Raw genomic sequence first — 18,649 nt, 5'->3', positions numbered from 1 at the left:
CCAGACCAGATATTCTCTGGGTATCCATTCTGCTGAGCTGGAATACAAGGATGGAGAGCAGAATGAAACCCCCTTGATTAATTTAGATTGGATATTAGGAAAAAATTCTCCACGGAAATGTAGGTCAGGCATTGGAACAAGCTGCCCAGGGAAGTTGGTTGAGTTGCCACCCCTGAAGGTATTTAAAAGACGTGTAGGTGTGGTACTTAGGGACATAGTGCAGTGGTGGACTCGGTAGTACTGGGTTCAAGGTTGATCTAGATAATCTGACTAGCTGATCTTAGAGGTCTTTTGCAACCTTAATGATTCTATGATTTCAAAAACTTTTATAATAATTTTTTTTTAATTAGGACATACAACTTAAAAATTTTCCTGCAAGAAACAAAGGAAATAAAAAGATAGGTTACCAGTGCTTTTTTGTTTTTCAAACTGCAATTTATTTGGTTTATGCCAAACAAGTAGAGCAGATCCTTAGCAGGTGTAATTCGTCATTGCTCTAATGACATTAATTAAGTTATAGCAGCATGATTCAGATACCAAGCTGGACTTACATCTTTCAATGTGCTGAGTAAATTTGCTCAGTTAACAAACAAAATAATTATTTTCCCAGCTGCTGCTTTTCCAAATGTTACTTGGGCAATCAAAATTCTAGTTTCTCTCTCCTCATTGGCAATAAAGATTTTGCAATCAGCAATTGAGTTAACAGTTGCAGGGATGATACACAAATCTGCAAAGAAACCCATGACTCTCCTAAAAGGTTTTGTCATTTACTGTTTTAACAGGAACATACTTATGCATAGTAATAAGTGTATATGGACTGATGACTGCACATGTTTATATAGATACACAAAAGTGATGAGGAAGTTGAGGTTTTTTAGCATCTTTTCCTCTTTTTTTGAAAAAACTGTTTTTATGGTTCTGAAGGATAATTCTGAAGGAAATTGGTTATTTCCTCAATATAATCTTATTAATTTACAAACAGTACACAACATAAAGCTTTACTTCCTTGACTTAAGCTTTATTAACTTGCTTCCTGGAGGAACTGAGTAGGAGGAGAATTTCTTTACTCATAGTCCTGAGCTTTTGTCCATATTTTTGGGCTACGATCTTTCAGCTTACCCAAGACTGATTCTGTCATAGTTTCTATAAACATTTACCTCGACTTCTGCTGCCATGCCCAAATGGAAAAAAACATTAAACTTACACTAAACTTACTCAGCATGTCTCACAGTCTGATTAGTCTAGTTTCTACTTTGAGTTTAAGCCACAGAAAAGTGCCTATGCTTTCAGTGAAGTTTCTCATTTCAGGTCTACAGGAGGGAAAGGTATTGTCATTTACCCAAATGAATGGTGCTTACTTTGTCCTTTAAGCAAGTCTATCTTAAGTCATAACCATAACGTTACAGAAGGAGAAAAGTACAGTAGTGGTAGGTGGGAAGAAGAAGATTGACGAATTCTTTCGGGTGTTTTTAGAGATGATAAGCTGAATGTAATTTTTTAATTTACTGCTGTAAATATTAGATATTACAACATATTTTAATGAACTAAAGCAGGTCACCACTGTTGTATTTATGCTGAGACCAGAAAGTTTCTGTATTCCTATTTTTAGCTTGTTTGCCAAAGTAGCCAACAAGAAAAGCTGGTATTTCCTACAAGAGAAGCTGGTTTCCTGAAATTCTGTCACTGGTTATGCTTTTTCTGGGTCTCTTTCTTCCTTCTCTTGCATTCTTGTTAGACAAAGTTATTTAAAGGATTAAGGTATAGTCTGCTGTCTTCACTAGAATGTCAAAAGACAACGAATACGAAAAGATGCTATGCTTTGACTTATGTTGAAGGTCAGTCTGATATGTAATAAGACAGTTGGCTGAAATATCCTTAAATACAAACCTTGGTTTCCACTAATCTATCACAACTCTTTGTTTTGGGGTTTTTTTTAATCTAAGAGAAAAGAAAAGAAAGAAGAAAAAGAAGAATGTGGGGATCAAAATCTTCACAAATTGGTCACCACTGATGCATAATTAACTCAGCAATAATCTACACACTCGTCACATTAAACTAATACTGCAAACGCAGCAGTGGTTCTAAGGAAGATTCTTCTCCACATCCACATACTCTAATGCAATGGGTGAACTGAATTGCATTCAACATTCCTGAATTGTATCAAAGCAGAATTTCAGGAAAAATATTAAATCACTGCAGCATCCTGGTCAAGTTTCATCTCAGCTGTGTGAATGAGTTTTCCCTCTGTTCCCACTCTCTCTGCTGAGTACACAATAATGATACCTACATCCACTGCAAAGTGATTTGGAATTTACTCATGAAAAACGCTTCATAATCTATACAACAACTGTATGTACCCTCAAGTTGCCCGTGATCATTTGCAAGATTTCTCCCACCAAGAAAACTATGAAGTTTAAAAGCAGAAACATTTTTCAACCAATCAATTCTCCTGATGGTGGAACAGTCCTTGGTGGGGAATGAACCAGTTAATATTTTCATATAATCCTCAATAACTAGTCAAAACTTGTTATCCTTCCCCAGCTTTGCTGGGTTTCGGATTTTAAGGCAAACAACTACTATCAGTAGGAAATTTTAAGTTTAAAAAGGTTGGAAGAAAGCATTGGTATTTACTAGAATGTACTGAAATTTAAGGTTAGATTCACAGGACATTGAGGGTACTCAGTGATCACATGAGACACCAGTGCTAGAAACCTTGTACTTTGATCTCACATCCGTGTGGACAAGCACAATTAAAAAGCTCACCCCAAACCAATAAATCTTCCATGGATCCAATTTAATCCTTGAGAAATGACACAGAAATATAGAAAAATTCTGATCTTTGCTTGTTGAACGTTCTCTGAAAAAATAGGAGTTTGACTGCACTGTGTTTTGGCAGCAGACACTGTCACAAAAGGCAGAGAATTTTGTGGGTGGTTTGCCATAAAAATAATGCAAAAAACTCTTGAAAACAAATTAGTAGGGTGTATGACGTGGAAGATAAGCTTCATGTAAAATCAAAACCCATTTAAAGCAAAGTAAATGTTTGTTTATAAATTTTCTGAATATAAAAAAATAAATAGGTATGATGCTGGAAAAACAGTTATAAAATTGTTTTATTTCTGCTGCCTATTAGCAAAGGGGAAACATTTCGAAATCACATGGAGACCAGCAGAGTTCTACATTGTTCAGGTCTATAATTCCTTCTGTAGAAAGCTGGACATTTATCAGCCAAACACAGAATCTTAGTAAATAGAACAAAAGTGTAGGAAATGACACAAGCCACTGCCTAAGAGTAAAAAAGAAAAAAAAAAAAAAAAGAGAGTAGACATGGGATTGGAAAGGCTGATAATTTTATGAGAAAAAATTGGAGGAAGGTGCATCCAGACTTAAGTACCCAAAAACAACTAAAAAAAAAATACACGAAATAGCTCAAAGAGAAAAACTAGATCTGAGAAGGAGGCTGTGTTTGCAAACAATTATGGAGATAATTTTGTTGAAAAGTACAGAAGCACATGAGTAAACATGGGGAATTTTGATCAAATATTGATTGGGGAGGGAAGGCAGAGCATTCAAAAGGAATAAGAGGTAATGGTTCATGATTAGAGCAGAAATATCTTGATAGTTATCACCAAGCAGATAAAAACAAGATGACAGATTCACTGAATTCAGACAGTGGAAAGTAGAATATGTTTGGCAAGGAATAAGAAGAATCAGCTACAGGGAAACAAAAAAGAAAGAAAAAATTATCCAAGTAGTTGTGAACCTGTGAATGGGAAATAACAATTCCTTTGGCACGAAGAGGTCAGAGAGAGTGAATGCAGTCCGGATCATGTACATTACCTGCAATAATCAGGGGATGATGGTATAGGCAGAGGGAGAGCCAAGCCTGAATGTAAGCTCTCAAGTCAGAAAGATCATTCAGCAACGCTCATAAAAAAGGGAAAGAATGGACCTACTGCATGCTTTGATGTTAGAAGAGAGAAGGCCAGGAAGTAACGTGGTTGCCCAGGCAAAGGTATGCCAGGGGCAGAGGCTGACCCTAAGCTCAGCAGTGTGGACAAGAGTCTTGTGGCATACCTGACATTGCATGGGTGCCATGAGTACCTCTGGTCACCTCAAATGTCACTAGAGATTAGTGACGTAGGCACATAAATTGCTCCTTAGATGTGTATGCACTAAAACACCTCTGAGAGGATAAATTGACTTTTATACAGAACTCAAACTTCTGTATAAGAAAAATGCTGTACAAAGGAAAAAATTCATGATCTACCTGAAAAAATATAAACTTAAAGCACAGATTTGCCGCATTCATACAACAGAAGTAGAATTGGTGTCAGAGCTTCCAACCTCTTCTCATGCTACTTAAGCTAAATGACAACAGCTATTACACCAGCATAGAAAAGTATTAATGACAGAAGTCAGCTTCCTTTTTGCGGAAAGGGCCAAAGCTGTACGGAGTGTGATCAGAAGTGGCTCCTGCAAGGACCACTGTGTCTGAAATGACAGCAGAGGTGTGAGTAAGGTTAACAAGTGGACAGGACAATAAAAAAATTTGAATGTGGCCCTGAAGCTCAAGACAGGGACCAAGACCTTCACTGGAAAGTGCAAAAGAAAAGAAGAATGAAAAACAAGGAAGAAGGAAGGTCCCTGGCTGTGTTTGTGCAGAGCAGCAAATGTGCATGCACTGCTACACCAGGCCCTTACCTCCAGAGCTACTGCTCCATTTTTCCCTTGGTGAGGCACTTCATAAGCCTCTATTTGCTGCTTTGTGAGTCGGGCTAGCTTCTCTGCAAGCTCCCGCCAGCTTTTGCCAAGCTTGACAGCTGAAGTCAAGATGATGGTGTCCTGGGTAAGACGTGCCACTAATCCCTGGCAATCTATTTTCAAAAGTGCCTGCAACAATGATTTTCATTAGTGATCCTTCACCAGTAATTACAAACAGAACATTTTCATTTAATTTTATAACACTATTCTGCATTTCTATGCAAACAGGAAGATATTTTGTTACTTTTTTGTTCTTACAAATATATACTTTTTTCCTACAAAATGGTGTTGCCAACAGTTTCAGAGGAAAGCTGCCCACAAGCTTAAGAAAAAAATGAAGCTGGCATTCAGTTGGTTCAGCATTCCAGTGACAAATGGATCCTGCCAAGCTTACAGACCCTGAAAGAAAAACATACTTCTCCAACAAAAATATTTGAGACAAAAAAAAGTTTAACTTCTTAGAAGTATGACATGAAACTTGAAAATTAAGTTAGAGCACTATTTTACTAAGGTGTGGTCCTTCATCTAGGGCTTTATTTGGAAAATCATTGATCACATTGGCCAGCACCTTTTGATTTACTCCTCCCACCAAACTCATAATTTGCTGACCACTAAGGATAAATTCAAACATAAAACCTTTCCTCCTCCTCACCAAATAAGCATTTAATAACACTCAAAATGGTTGAAGGAGTAAAACCTTGACATGCAGATACATTGCATTCTCCTTTCTTTATTTGTTTGGATAAGAGCTAATGGGTAAAACAAATGTTGGGGTTTTTTCTTCTCCTCAAATTAACACCAAAATATTACACTGAAACTGTTGAGGTTTTCAGGGAAAGATCAAGATCAAAATACAGAATTTTTACTTGTTTTCTAAATACTGATTTTTTTGTGAAATATCAAGCATTTCTGCAGAAATCAGACATATGTGTAATTTAATTTTAAAGTATAAACCATAAAAAACCCTCATAGCAAACAGAACTTTGGTAGACACACTAGGGAGAAGCTGACTACAGTGTGCTGTACAAAATTCCCCTAAACTGGAGAGACAGTGGTTCAGTATGCAATTTGCTGTGATAAGCAAGAACCCTATAAAACACAAAAAATGGAGATTTCTTAAAAGAAGTAACTGAAAATTCTACCCCAAAATTACATGGATGACATCTAGATTTATGTCTAGCTCTACAAAGACGAGGACCTGTTTTGGCACTTCCTAGCAAAAATATATAAATCTCACAAAACAGGACATTGAGCAACTTGGTCTAGTGAAAGTTGTCCTGCTCATGACAGGATGGTTGGAATGAGATGATTTTTAAGGTCCCTTCCAACCCAAGCCATTCTATGCTTCTATAAGCTTAATCAAATTATGCCCCACATTTTGCCTGTTTTGTAATGAACTCTGTTTCACTGCATTCATTTGAAAGTTTAGATAATTTTCACCTTTAGGCCCCCCACTCCTTTTTGTACAGAGACATGACAGACTTTGCAATACCTCATACAGGCTCAGTTTTATTCCACATACTTTGATGTGCTCTTAAGAATTGCAAGTGGCAACTGCTACCAAAATTTTCTGAATCCTGCTGAAGTTTCTGTCAGCACTTCAAAGGGGGTAGACTAGTGATGAGGAGTAAACTCAGCTGAGGTTTACAGTTCAGGGTAATAAAAAGGCTTTAGATGAATAGCTACAATGTGAGTTTTTAAACATACATTTTTGTAATACTTTATTTTCATATCAGAAATTTAATTATCTTTTGTTCCTTAATAGGTTGGTCAACTTTTCTGTCAGAGACAAGGAGAGTATTAAGGGACCATTAATTTCAAATTAATTTGCACACAAATCAGTAAGCGAATTAGGATTGTTAACAGTGCAACTTATTACCTGGAAGTAATTAAAATAAACTTTTGATTCACATTTGGCAGTATTTAGTCACATGGAAGTTGTTCAATGGCTTACAAATGAGGCCCATGAAAATAGATACTGAAATACTTGCAATATCCTCCTTAGGCCAATACAATATTGACTATGAAGTTGTAAGGTGTGGATAGAAAATCTTGCCTTCAACATTTGGATCAAGATGTGTCTTTTAAACATATGAAGCTAAGCTAGACATGAAACTTAGCATAGACAAATATCTATATCTATAGAGATATATAGATATATATAGATATATCTATGTATGTATAGTGGAGTTCCCACAGTATAGTAATGTTACTTAATACTTCACAACAGGAATGTGAATTTCCCAGGGAAGCAATTTACCAAGACAAAAGACAAAACTATTTCAATCATGGATATTTAGAAACAAAAAAAGTTATCTTAGTCAACCTACTAAATGAACACAGTTTCTGGAGCATTAACAGAAGACTATTCAGAATTAATTGATCAAAGTATTATTCTTCATGAGAGTTTGGATGTATTTTCCACCTATTGGTGTCTACAACTTTTAGTAATATGTTCAGGTTTGTAAAGATCCTGCAGGGATGCGGAATCAGATTTTCTTGTTCCTACATTACAACTGAGTAGTTTCTTGGCAATACATTCCCAATAAGCCGGTTAGTTCATGCAATACTTACAACAATGAGTTCATAAAGAAATAGTCTTTTTTTTTTGTTAGCATGGCAGTCTTGCTTCATCTTCTTCACAATATGTGCAACTCTTTCTGATTCTTTATCAGCATGTGCCTCATTAAAGTCATCCAAAGACATATGTGAGTATCCCAACACCTCAGCTAAAGCTCTCCAGTCATAAACACTCTCTGATACCGTAGACAGAACTACTGAGTAGATATAAGTCAATTTTTTGAATGGCAAGGCAATTTGTTCAACAAGATTCCTGGTAGTTAGCTCACTATCAGCAGTGTCCATAGCTTGTTCTTTGGAAATCACTTTTATGTTTTTGCAATGTACAAGACCAATCTTTCTTCTGAGAACTCCCACATACCACTCTTTCATTTTGGTTTGTCCAATGGCTTTAACTTTATCTTCACCAAGAAGTGCTATTGTGTCCCCTTTAAAATATTCCAGCAAATAGTCAATCTTATTTTGACGTAACACGGTTTTCAAAGCCACTCCATAAGTATTGACACTCAAAGTTTTGTCTTGAAACTTTGGATATTTTATTGTTGGTATCAAAAGCCATGGTGCAGACTTGATTTCTTTGCGGTTTTGTAGGCGCTTTGGCCTATTAATAATTCCACTTAATTTTGGAGCTGGATCGGGAGTCGTAACATGGAACTGTGTTACTTGGCTACTTTTTAAGATTTTAATCTGAACAAGGAAAACAAAGAAATGCATCTCCCTACATCCAAGCATGGAAAACAGGAATTGCTGGCGGACCATTTCACCAGTTTTCAACTCCTCCTTTTTAATATTTTTGCTTTGATCTTCCATTTTTACTTCAAAATCTGGATCACAGGATATCAAAGAAATGTTTAGATCTTGGGGTTTTTCAAGCAGAAATGTGTGCTTTCCCCACAGCTGAAACACCACAGGAGGCATACCTTTCCCCCTTTTTTTTATATCACAAATAGTGAGTTTTGTTGGAATGTAGTTATGACCAAAGACTGTAAAAACTGCAGTAAAAGATGGATGAATATATTTGGGACCATAAATTCCAACTGAGACTGTTCTATGAACATAGTCCCACACATTAGTTGCTGGGGGCTGGATTTTGCTTGCTTGTATGGCAATCACTGCATACATCACATGACTTAGGTCAGTTAGCTTCACTTGTATGGTATCTTGATAAATATAGCACTTCTCCAACTTCTTAAAAGGTCCTTCTTTGTTGAGACTAAAAAAACACACAATATCACTCATAACTTGGCTGAGTGGATCATTCTTCACTTTAGCTGCAACTTTCACTTCTAGGAAAATGGCTTCACTTGTGTTGAGGTTGCTCAGTGTAAGTTCTATTAGAGGACTTACTGTGCTGGACAGATCATTGTTGCATGACATTGGAGGGTTAAGGATAGCCTTTAAACCAACTTCTTGGAATTCTCCTGGTAATACATGACCCACAGGGACATGAATGTTGATATCTGAGTCAGGCAGCTGCACTGAACCCCCTTCATGATTCAGTTTACAAACTACATGAATGTCTGTAGCTTGCGTTTGTGCCCATCCAGGACTGTGGCTCATGGCTTCTAAATCTAGGCAGGACCGGGTGAGCTGTCGGTGACTCAACCAAGCCATCTTGTAGGCTTCGCGGTCGTTCTGAAGCCATGTTATATCGCAAGCTGTAGTTTTTTGAGGTGCTGTCTTGTGAGGATTATGGTTATCAACTATATCCAGGAAGTCAGAGATGCTTTTGGATCGTCCAGATCTTCTTGCTGAAGTCTTTCTTAGGAGACAGTCAATATCTAGCTCATCACCTGAGGAATCCAAAGAGTCCCTATTGCTAGAAAGTTTAGAGAACAAATAAGGTTTTTCCTTTAAGATAGAAAGACGTTTATTATTTTCATTTCTATTGGAAGCAGCTATGTCATGTACAAAAGGGTTGGATCCTGACAGTTCATTCCAGAAAGGATTTGTCTTGGAAACAGCTTGAGCATGTTTGAATACGCCAGACCAGTCAATATCCAAATCCAGTTTACTTTCATTGACATCTGTTTAAAAGAAAAAAAGAAGTATTTCCTAAAGCACAGAGGCTTGAGACATTCCATTCATTTCCAACTGATAGTCTGTTAAATTAAGAGCTGACTAAATTTTCCTCCTGAAATACACATAGATAATTTCTATATTTCTCCTTCACGTTTTTAAACAGTATCAATGTTGATTTAATTAAGAATATTTCTTAATAGAAAGAGTGCTAACAAATTAGTGCTGAATAACAAAATAATATTGAAGGATGTAAAGCATCTTTTTTGAGGTGTTGAACATTATCAACTCTTATGAGTATTAATTGGCATTGAGTATGATAAAGTTCTATAAGGTTCAAACCATCATATTCCAGTAATCTTTGGCCTCTTACAAAATGCCATGGATTTCTTTCCTTTGTGTCTGTCTCTTTGCAAAGACTAAACAACTACAGTTTCATTTTTCAAACACTGCAGACTGTACAGATAAGTGCATTATTCAATATTCCTTTTCATGCTAGTGCATGTGCATTTAATTGATAACAGCACTCCTACAATTTATCTCCATGTGTGTGGAATTTGTTATACTAGCTTTCCATTAAAAAAAAAAATTGATATAATTTATGAGACCTTGTACAACTTGAAGTTTGGAGAGAAATGTTTGTGTGACTACTAATTTTTTGAGATTGCATTTTAATAGACAAATATGGGTGTATAAGTGATATTTACATATCTTTTCTAATACAAATACTCATTATTAGCAGTAATATCGATTTTTTTGGAAGAAGAGAATTCCTTACATTTTATATTAACAATTGTTCAGAGAAGCTGGTTTATAGTTGGTTGAGACTCACCCTTCTTGCAATGGAATATCCGCAACTTTTTATGCTAAGGGTTTCCATTACTTCATTTTGCCATTATTTTTTCTATATATAGAGGCTATACCATCCCTTCTTTATACATTCTTGCAAAGAGTTTAAATTTTAGAAGGAAAAGTCATAATTTCTAATTTTTTCACCATATCTATAGCTCACATTATTACACTTTCCACAGTACTCTCTATTTCCAAGGTTATTCTACATTGCTCAATTGCAAGCATTACAGTGCATGCAGCCACAAAAAGAAAAAAAAAAACCTTTTAAACGTTAGTACTTCTCTTTTTGTTTCCTTTTTCAAATTGTGATAAAAAGCCGAAACTGTGAAGTCTTTCCACTGTTCCAGAAAATTCCCGGTTTGGAAGAATCAAGGTGGAATTTACCTGTTTGCCAGCTGCCTATCTACATTGCCTTGACAAGAGCTTTCCAGGTGAGCTGCCAGGGGGATTGAACCCAGGGGCAGCCTCCTTTTCCTCAAGCTCCTTTTCTTGACCAGGGTCACCAGAGGAGGCGAGGCTATTCCAGCCCCCACTAAAAAGTTCTTTTGTCTCTGCCCATAGGCCAAAAAACTTTCCTTGCACTGTGATGCTATTACAATCAGAGCATTATTGCATATTAAAATATAAACTAATTAAGCCCAAAATAAACATAAGGGGTTTGTTTGGGTTTTTCCCCCATCCTAAAGGGCATGTTTCTACAGGAAAAATACGAGCAGAAAACTCTGTCAGAGCCTGAGTCACTAGGACAGATGCTTTCTCATGCCAAGGTAACAGCACAATTACTAGAGCGCAGCATGTCAGCAAAGAAATAATTCCTGCTCCACAACTTACACAGCGTCAGGCTTGCTGTTACATCTGTTACTGGACAAGAAGCTAAGAGAATGCCTACATTGTGGAGGGCAAAGTTTTCTCAGCATTGGGGTTAAAATAGCAAGGAGATTAAATAAACTTTGCCAAGACTCCAGTTTTTAAATTGGGCTAACTTCAAAATTACCCTGCCTTCATGCTTCTTAAAACCCTAAATCAATCTAGTTTGGCTAAGAAGTCCCTCTTCTCTTCCCCAGTCTTGACCCCCAGTAAACTTACTCTAAGTAGCATTTTTTGATGTAAAGTTAAAGATTTCAACTCTTCCTCCCAATCTGCCTGATCCAGAGTTTTGCAGAAATAAAGACTTTAGTTTGAGAGCCTTAGTACAGAAAATAGCAGAAGAGTCATACTGTAGCTGTCTGAAGGTGTCCGGTCATCCATGTCAATCAAAGTCCCCTCCGACCGGCTTCGTGGAATCTCTCCACTGCTTAGGGAATCTGTTCCACTACTGGAAGAATTTTCCTCCTAGAAGACAGTTAAGCATATAAAACATCAGCAAGTATGCAATTTGAAAAAGGGGAAACTGTTGAAGAGTTATTGAGCTTTGTTCCTGTATTGTGACGTGAAAAAATAAATATGAAGATATAGATTATGACTAAATTTATTAACTCTGCCCAAGAGCATCACAATCCTGAGTGAGTCTCACTATCTAATGTCCATCAAACCCAGCAGATGCTACAGCCGCAGTATAATGTGGTACCCCAGCCCATAGTGAAGTCCAATAACTCACAAAATTAAGTGTCTTGTAATTGGAACTGAGCCAATTATACAATAACTTCCACTCAGATGTCTTGAATAAAATGTTTGTTTAAAAAATAGACACCGTAATTCCTGTTTTCAGGTTAGTTTGAGTAGAATCATTAAAGGGGAAGATCTAGACCCGTTACTTTCCATGCCAATTAATATAAAGTATTTTCTTGCCATTCTGCCTTATTATTCTTATGTTCCTCCCTGAAAGACGATCAGGTCAGATTTCCTTTTAATCTGTCCAAGAATGACTTAAAGTACCCTTCCTTAGTGAGCACACCAGCACAGCAACAGCCCAAGAGAGGATATTCAGATCTCTTTTTCCTTGTTCCGGCTACAAGAAATTGTTTCATTTTGGTGCAGTCCCTTAGAGGCAGGCAACAGAAGGATGAGCCTCTCAAGGTAACTTGACTAATGCTGAAGAAAGTGGGAGCTGTTGTGTCTCCTAAAGAAAGAGGAATTACAGAAGTTTCAAGCAAGCATTTGGTATCCTACATGCTGAGATTACTGTATCCCAGGAACAGAAGCTAGAGGAAATAAAATAAAAGAGATTTTTTGTGGAGGGAAGCTCTTCAAGTTAGTGCTATAAACCAAGACATCACCTAGTGACTTTCCCAGAATGCTCTCACAGATCCTATATGTAGTGAGATATAAATGCTGATGACCATTAAGATATCTGGGGAAAAAATGAGACAAATGAGACAAACAAACAAGGAAGGGAGAAGAAGAGAGAAGGAAAAAATCCAGAAGATTTTTGGATCCATACATGGGATACAAAAGTCAGCTTTGTTCAGAAGTCTGAGATACTGCAGCCTGCTACTTCTGCAGTGAACACTGCAGCCTAAGGAGGCCTCATTTTATCACTTTTAAAATAAAAAAAAAAAAAAGAGAGAGAAAAAGAAGAAGGATTTGGCCTGGTTTTGCTGCAGCTGTAAGAAAAATGAGTTTTCAGGTCCAGTTCTCTCCAGTTCCACTTGAGTTATGGGAAAGGACACATACCTTATTCCAAGCATTACTGCACAGAAAGCAGAAGCCAGCTGTCTGTTTTCATTGAACAATGCCATGGTTTAAGATACCTTTTTTTTCACTGCACATGTAAATTGATAGTTTTTGCTCTTCCCACAAAAGGTACCTTCAGCTAATGGCAGTCTGTTCAGGCGCCGTTTTGTACACAAGCAGGGTGCAAGACTGAGGTCGGGCAAAGCTCAACAGTCACCCAGCACCTCAGAGGGCTGTATGGATTTTCAGATTCCTTTGTTACGAGAAATCTCTTTTATTTGGCCTTTGGAGTCCTGATTTTAGCTAGTAGGTAAAGCTAGCCTCCAACATCAATACATTCTGGCCTCTGCTACTAGCACCCTACCAGAACAAAACTGGAAACTAAAATGCCTCCTTAATCCCAACACCATTAATTCCAAGATATGACATTCCACATCTATATAAAGATATCACTGTTGCTGCTGCCTCTGATAAGCAATGGTATATTTGATAATGTATACAGACTCCTTCAAAAGAAATAAATTTTGGTTTGCTACTGCATCTCAAGATGTTGAAAAACTGAATGCATTTTATAAACATGCAAGATTTTAATCTCTGGCTTCTACATATACACTATGGAGGTTTAATCACACAAGCATAAGGTATCCATAGTCTAAAATCTCAATAAATGTACAAAAAGTAAGTCTTCTTTTTACAATACCAGTGTACTTGTTGCCAGCACTAATCTCTGTCTGACAATTTACTGATAATTCACAAACGAATTTAAGAACAGTTCTTTAAATAGTTAAAACACCTACAATTATTTCAGTAGCCACACAAAGTGGGAGGTAGTAAATAAGGATGAAGAAGGGGCACGAGAGTGCATATGTACAGGGGCTAAAATAGGAAACCCATGGAGAAGGGAGAAGAAGAGAGGAAGAAAGAAAAACAATCTCTTTACGCAGTGGGATTATATTGACAGAGACATGACAACAAAATTGCTTGTGGAAGTTTTTGAAACACTAAGGACTTCTGCAAATAGAATAAACCATTTCCTAAAAGTTCCCTCTGGGAATTCCTCAAAATGTTCATCACTAGCCTGGCATAGAGATAGAAAAGGCAGATACTGAAAAGGAAAACCACTTTCAAATATAATCCTCCGCCCCCATGAAAGCATTTCTTGGTATGACAGCATGATGAGGGATCCCTTGTGACTGGGGCACATCTTCAGGCCAGCTAAAAAGAGGATGAGAGAAGGGGAGATATATAAACATTCCTGAGCAAAAGATGACCACATTTGGCCAGCATGTCAAGGGATGTGGGAAATGCTGGGGACAAGCTGTACACACACCACTGGGTACTGGGCGATGCGGCTCTTGCACAGGGTTACATGAGCTGACACCACAGTTGAGTCCCACCTCTTCTCTGTTCCAGCCTGAGTGCTGGGAAGGCCTAAAGCCCCAGCTCCTTTCAATGAGCCTAAGAAAATAAGAAAAACAAATGCCTATCCTTTTCCATTGATACATTCTGTGATAAAATATCCCAAACTTAACTGTTGATAGGACAGACCTATTAACTTGGAACTTACCTGAACAAATTCTGAAGCACAATCATTCACAAGAGAAGTGAGATCGATGCATGTGGGATATACAGCCATACTGATCAACACTGAAAAGCAAAGGTATAAAAACCTTTTGCTGCAAAAAAAGGGAACTATGTGTAGGAAGAACCAGAGACCAAGCTTTTCATTTGCTGTAGTCACTGAATAAGAAAGATATAAACTGTCAAGTGTTTAATGGTGAAAGGAATTATTTGACTGATGGCATGTCAGCTCACAGTGGGAAGTCAGGAGGGAATGAGGAAGTGAAGAGGTTGGAAAGAGATCAGCTGTGGAGGTGACCAGTGAGTGAACCTGAGTGAGTGCTGAGAGATGTGGCATTTTTTGTATGAGGGCAAGCAACAGTTAGCCAGGTGCACTCTGCTGGGGATTGCTTGACCCATAAAAGCACGTAACCCAGGAACCAGAGCACTGCTAGCAGGCACATTGCAGCACTGTTACAGAGGAAGAAAAATGCACTAGATGCTCTAGAGGAAGAAGAAAGTCTTGGGTAGAAAGTTCAGTTTCACAGAAGTCAGGGGACAGATTTGCTGCAGACAGCATTTTTTCTGCATATAATGCCTCCAGAAATTTCTTCCAGGTCTTTCAAAATTCAAGTGCACCTTTTTTTTTTTTTTCCCAATCTCACTAACAAAAAAACCATATCCTGCTCTGTCTAAAACAGTGGTAATAAAGAAAATAAAAAAAGCCCAAAGGCAAATGCTTTGCCACTGCCTTTGCCTTCAAAAATAAGAGAGAACACATTCCTTTGTGTTTTTTAAGTATCAATATCCCAGAGCAAAACACTAGCAATTTATATTTCATTCTACCTTAATCCTTCTTCAAAAGCAGGTTTTGTTAAGAACAGAGCTCTCCTGTGGCCATGTCTCCCCATGGACTTCTACATGTTCCCCACACAGTGCTACCCTTATTCAAAAAGATTCATGGCCTTTGTAATCAGAGGATGAAGTTTATGCATTAGCAGTGAGAGAACAAGCAACAGAAACAGGTGATGGTGATGTGGCTCATTCCTTGGGGTCATTTTTGGGTGACACAGGGGAAAATGACTTTCTAGTTATATAGGTTGAGTTGTTAGACTTTCAAGTTTCTTTCTGAAAAAGGAAAATTGTAAATGTAGCAGAATGTTAAATAATATGTTCCTCATCTAACCAAATACTGAGTCTACTGAATTCTTGAAATTCTATTATATAGAGAGAAGAAAAGGGATTCTAAAGAGACAGCAATACACAGAAGAGGGAATGTTTCAGAAGGACTGCACATCACCAACAAACCTAAAACACTGCCCATTCTCAGCAGACTAACATATTTTTAAGCATTAGCTACAGTAATAGATCATATTTTAACTGTCTCTTGGTTCTTGTGGCTTAGAACAGCTTTATGCAGCTCAGAGTTCAGTGAGAGGCACTTGGACCCAAGTTACTAATCTTTGATTACAGAGCTGAACTGTGGTGCTTTAGCCACTGGCAGCACAGCAAATGGAACATTCTGCTGAAGTGAGGAAGCCTTCAACATATTTTAGTCTGGTACATGCAAGGCATTCAAGGAAATCCATCTGTATCTCACTTTGTACAGAGACAAGATCAACTTTTAAAGTTCAGCAGCAACATTAATGATTTAGTATGACCCAATACCTTGCCATTTTGACTATAATTATAAAAAGGAATTTTCAATATATTTATCTACTGGTTTACTCTATTGTCAAATAGTTGCCAAGTTTGGTACCTACTTTTTCAATGTTGTGAAAATGTATCACCCTGTGGGAACTGCAGAGCCGTTCACACTGAACCCAGGGCTTAGACTTTCTGCAGACCCAACATAGGTCTGCATGGCTGCTTGGAACTGACACAATCACTGCTCGTAATACTTCACCCAAGCCAGTGCTTAAGGGTAGAGCTGGTACTGTCAGCACAACAAAAATGGGAATTGAATTGGGTCATCCTCTCAGTAGATTTCCACCATTTTGCAGGTGGGTTTTTATAGCCTCTGCTCAGCTATGCACAACCCAGAACTTACTTTACAGCCTGTTTGGGGAACACTGTGCAAGCAAAAATAGCTATACCATAAACACTCCCTCCACAAGGCAAGTATCCTTCCTTCGATTACACACATCTATGCTTCTAAAACTGCTTGTTATAAGCATAAGTAGTAGAGCATTTATTTTCAATTATAAACTTTACATTTGGGAATATTACTTTCCAGAAACCTCAAGGATGTGTAGTTAAGTTTTGATGTTGTCTTTTGGGTTTTAGCTACCACTCTGAAATACTCAGTGGTTTCCCTTTGGCCTCAGGAAAAAAGAAACGTTGCCTTCTACTTACTTTACCAAATAACTTCTTCGAGAACAGGAAATGGGAAATAAAGATATCACTAACAAATTAATTAATGGATCCAACTTTGCACTATGAAATTGCAATATTTCTTCTTTTTGATGAACAGAAAAAGCTTTGCAAGTTTATCAGCCTAATTCTTCTGTGGATTTATGTCCTTACACCACTTAAAAACAATAGTTAAAAATCTCACTGGATTCTCACTTAGTGTGTATACTTGTACATACTTCGGAAGCACAGTTCGTTTCTTCACTTTTGGAGGTTCTGTGAAAGCACTTTTGGTTCCTTCACAGAGATTAGAATACTACAAGTATTGCAGTATTGTACTTCTGACTGAAGCCAACAGCTATTCCTTCAAAGAGGATATTGAAAGTACTCTGTAAGGAGCACCTTTAATTTAGAAGTTTCATTACAAAGTAAAATTTTCGTTTCTAGGTGCTGCAAGTGTTTCAGTGTCACCATAATTAATGCATGCAACACTTCAGAGCAAGGCAAAACCTGTAGATACCATGTTCTGCATGTGAACTAGAGCCCTGCTGCTTTTCCTTAGGTACTTTTAATGTTTGCTAGGATGACACAGAAACCTCAGCTATCAACATTTTTAATCAGCCTAGAGAAGTGGGAAGTACCAGGATGATCAAAATCTCTGTTAGCTATTTATATCCCCGTGAACTATAGCTGTGATCACAGGTTTTTAAGTACATGACACCTCCAAAGTGGTCTATATATTATTTCATTACCCTGATTTCTTCTTTTTCCACTAAGTTAGACTTTTTCTCACATCCAGGCTGCATGAAGGAATTACATTGGGTCTTTAACTGAGCAGCTTGCCTGTCAATGGCAAGTGGAGCTAAAGGCTGAGACATCTGCCCACTAGTTTGGCTTAGAGAGCACTCCCGACTTTGCATAGCATTCATTATGTCCTTCCCTGGGAAAGGCTCATGTCTGAATATGTTAATGCCACAAGTCAGCTTTGAGCAGGATAGATATGAGCTGTGGTCTTTGAGGGCAGGAAGCAGTGGTGGGGGACAGAAATAGTGGTGGCATAAACAGAAATCCTTTGAATGCCTCAGAGTCACTGGGGCATGACCAAAAGGAGAAAAAAAAAAAAAAAAAAAGCTTCCTCTGTCCCTAAGACTTGATTCTGGCAACATTCCTCTAGCTTTTCCAGTTATATATAGAAAATAGCACATCTACTATCCACCCAGAAAACAAGCAAAGGATCCATTTTCCAGACAATCAAACCCAGGTCAAGTAGTGAAGTAGTTCTTCAGTTCTTCCATAGAAACTGGCAATCAGGCACTTCTGAGTTACATGTGTCATAGATATAATTTTAAATTTAAGGGCTGAGCACAGGCAGGGAAGAAATCCCTCTTGACTTTCAACATTCAAATGTCTCATCTGGCCCAGTGATGTGATAAAAAAATCCTGCAAGGGCTGCACTCTCTTCACAGCATCAGGGTAAAGCAGAATACATCAAGGAAACCACCCACAGAGAAAGACCAGTGTTTTAGCTGCTTACAGCTCTAAAAGCTCTTGAAATTATTATTGTAATTAATATTAACAGCAGATTTTGAGAACCTGAATCACCTGGATTTGTTGCAAATATGTAGGATGATTTTTCTGTTATTTCAGGCCAAGAATGATATGACAAAGTGATGTGGCTGACACTACGTCGGGATCCAGTCTTGAACATCCAGCTGTGGAACTAAATTGCCTGTCAGTGTGCTGCCTGGATAGCAACATTTTATTTTGGACAGGTGTAGATTAAAGATGCATGAGCAAAATACGCAATGAGAACCTTGAAGGAAATTGAACCTGATATCCAGGCATATGAAAGGTGCCTTTAGGCTTCTGGTGTTGTGCTTTCAGCAAATTGAGGTGAGTGCCCAGAGAA

The 18,649-nt window shown here is 37.8% G+C and overlaps 1 protein-coding gene across 1 annotated transcript in view; it reads right to left on the bottom strand.

Moving 5' to 3' along the window:
• Positions 1 to 18,649, bottom strand: part of MACC1 (MACC1, MET transcriptional regulator) — a 36,882-nt gene that overhangs the window by 5,538 nt on the left and 12,695 nt on the right. Inside the window, exons 2-4 of the mRNA XM_017731203.1 lie at positions 11,433 to 11,547; positions 7,339 to 9,371; positions 4,705 to 4,893 (exon numbers count right to left, since the gene is read on the bottom strand). Coding sequence (XP_017586692.1) covers positions 4,705 to 4,893; positions 7,339 to 9,371; positions 11,433 to 11,547 — 2,337 coding nt within the window. The remainder of the gene's footprint in view (positions 1 to 4,704; positions 4,894 to 7,338; positions 9,372 to 11,432; positions 11,548 to 18,649) is intronic.

Source organism: Corvus brachyrhynchos, unplaced genomic scaffold (assembly GCF_000691975.1).
Source record: "Corvus brachyrhynchos isolate BGI_N302 unplaced genomic scaffold, ASM69197v1 scaffold84, whole genome shotgun sequence".
NCBI lineage: Eukaryota > Metazoa > Chordata > Aves > Passeriformes > Corvidae > Corvus > Corvus brachyrhynchos.
The sequence above is the reverse complement of the archived record's forward strand: the minus strand, read 5'-3'. Positions and strand labels throughout refer to the sequence as shown.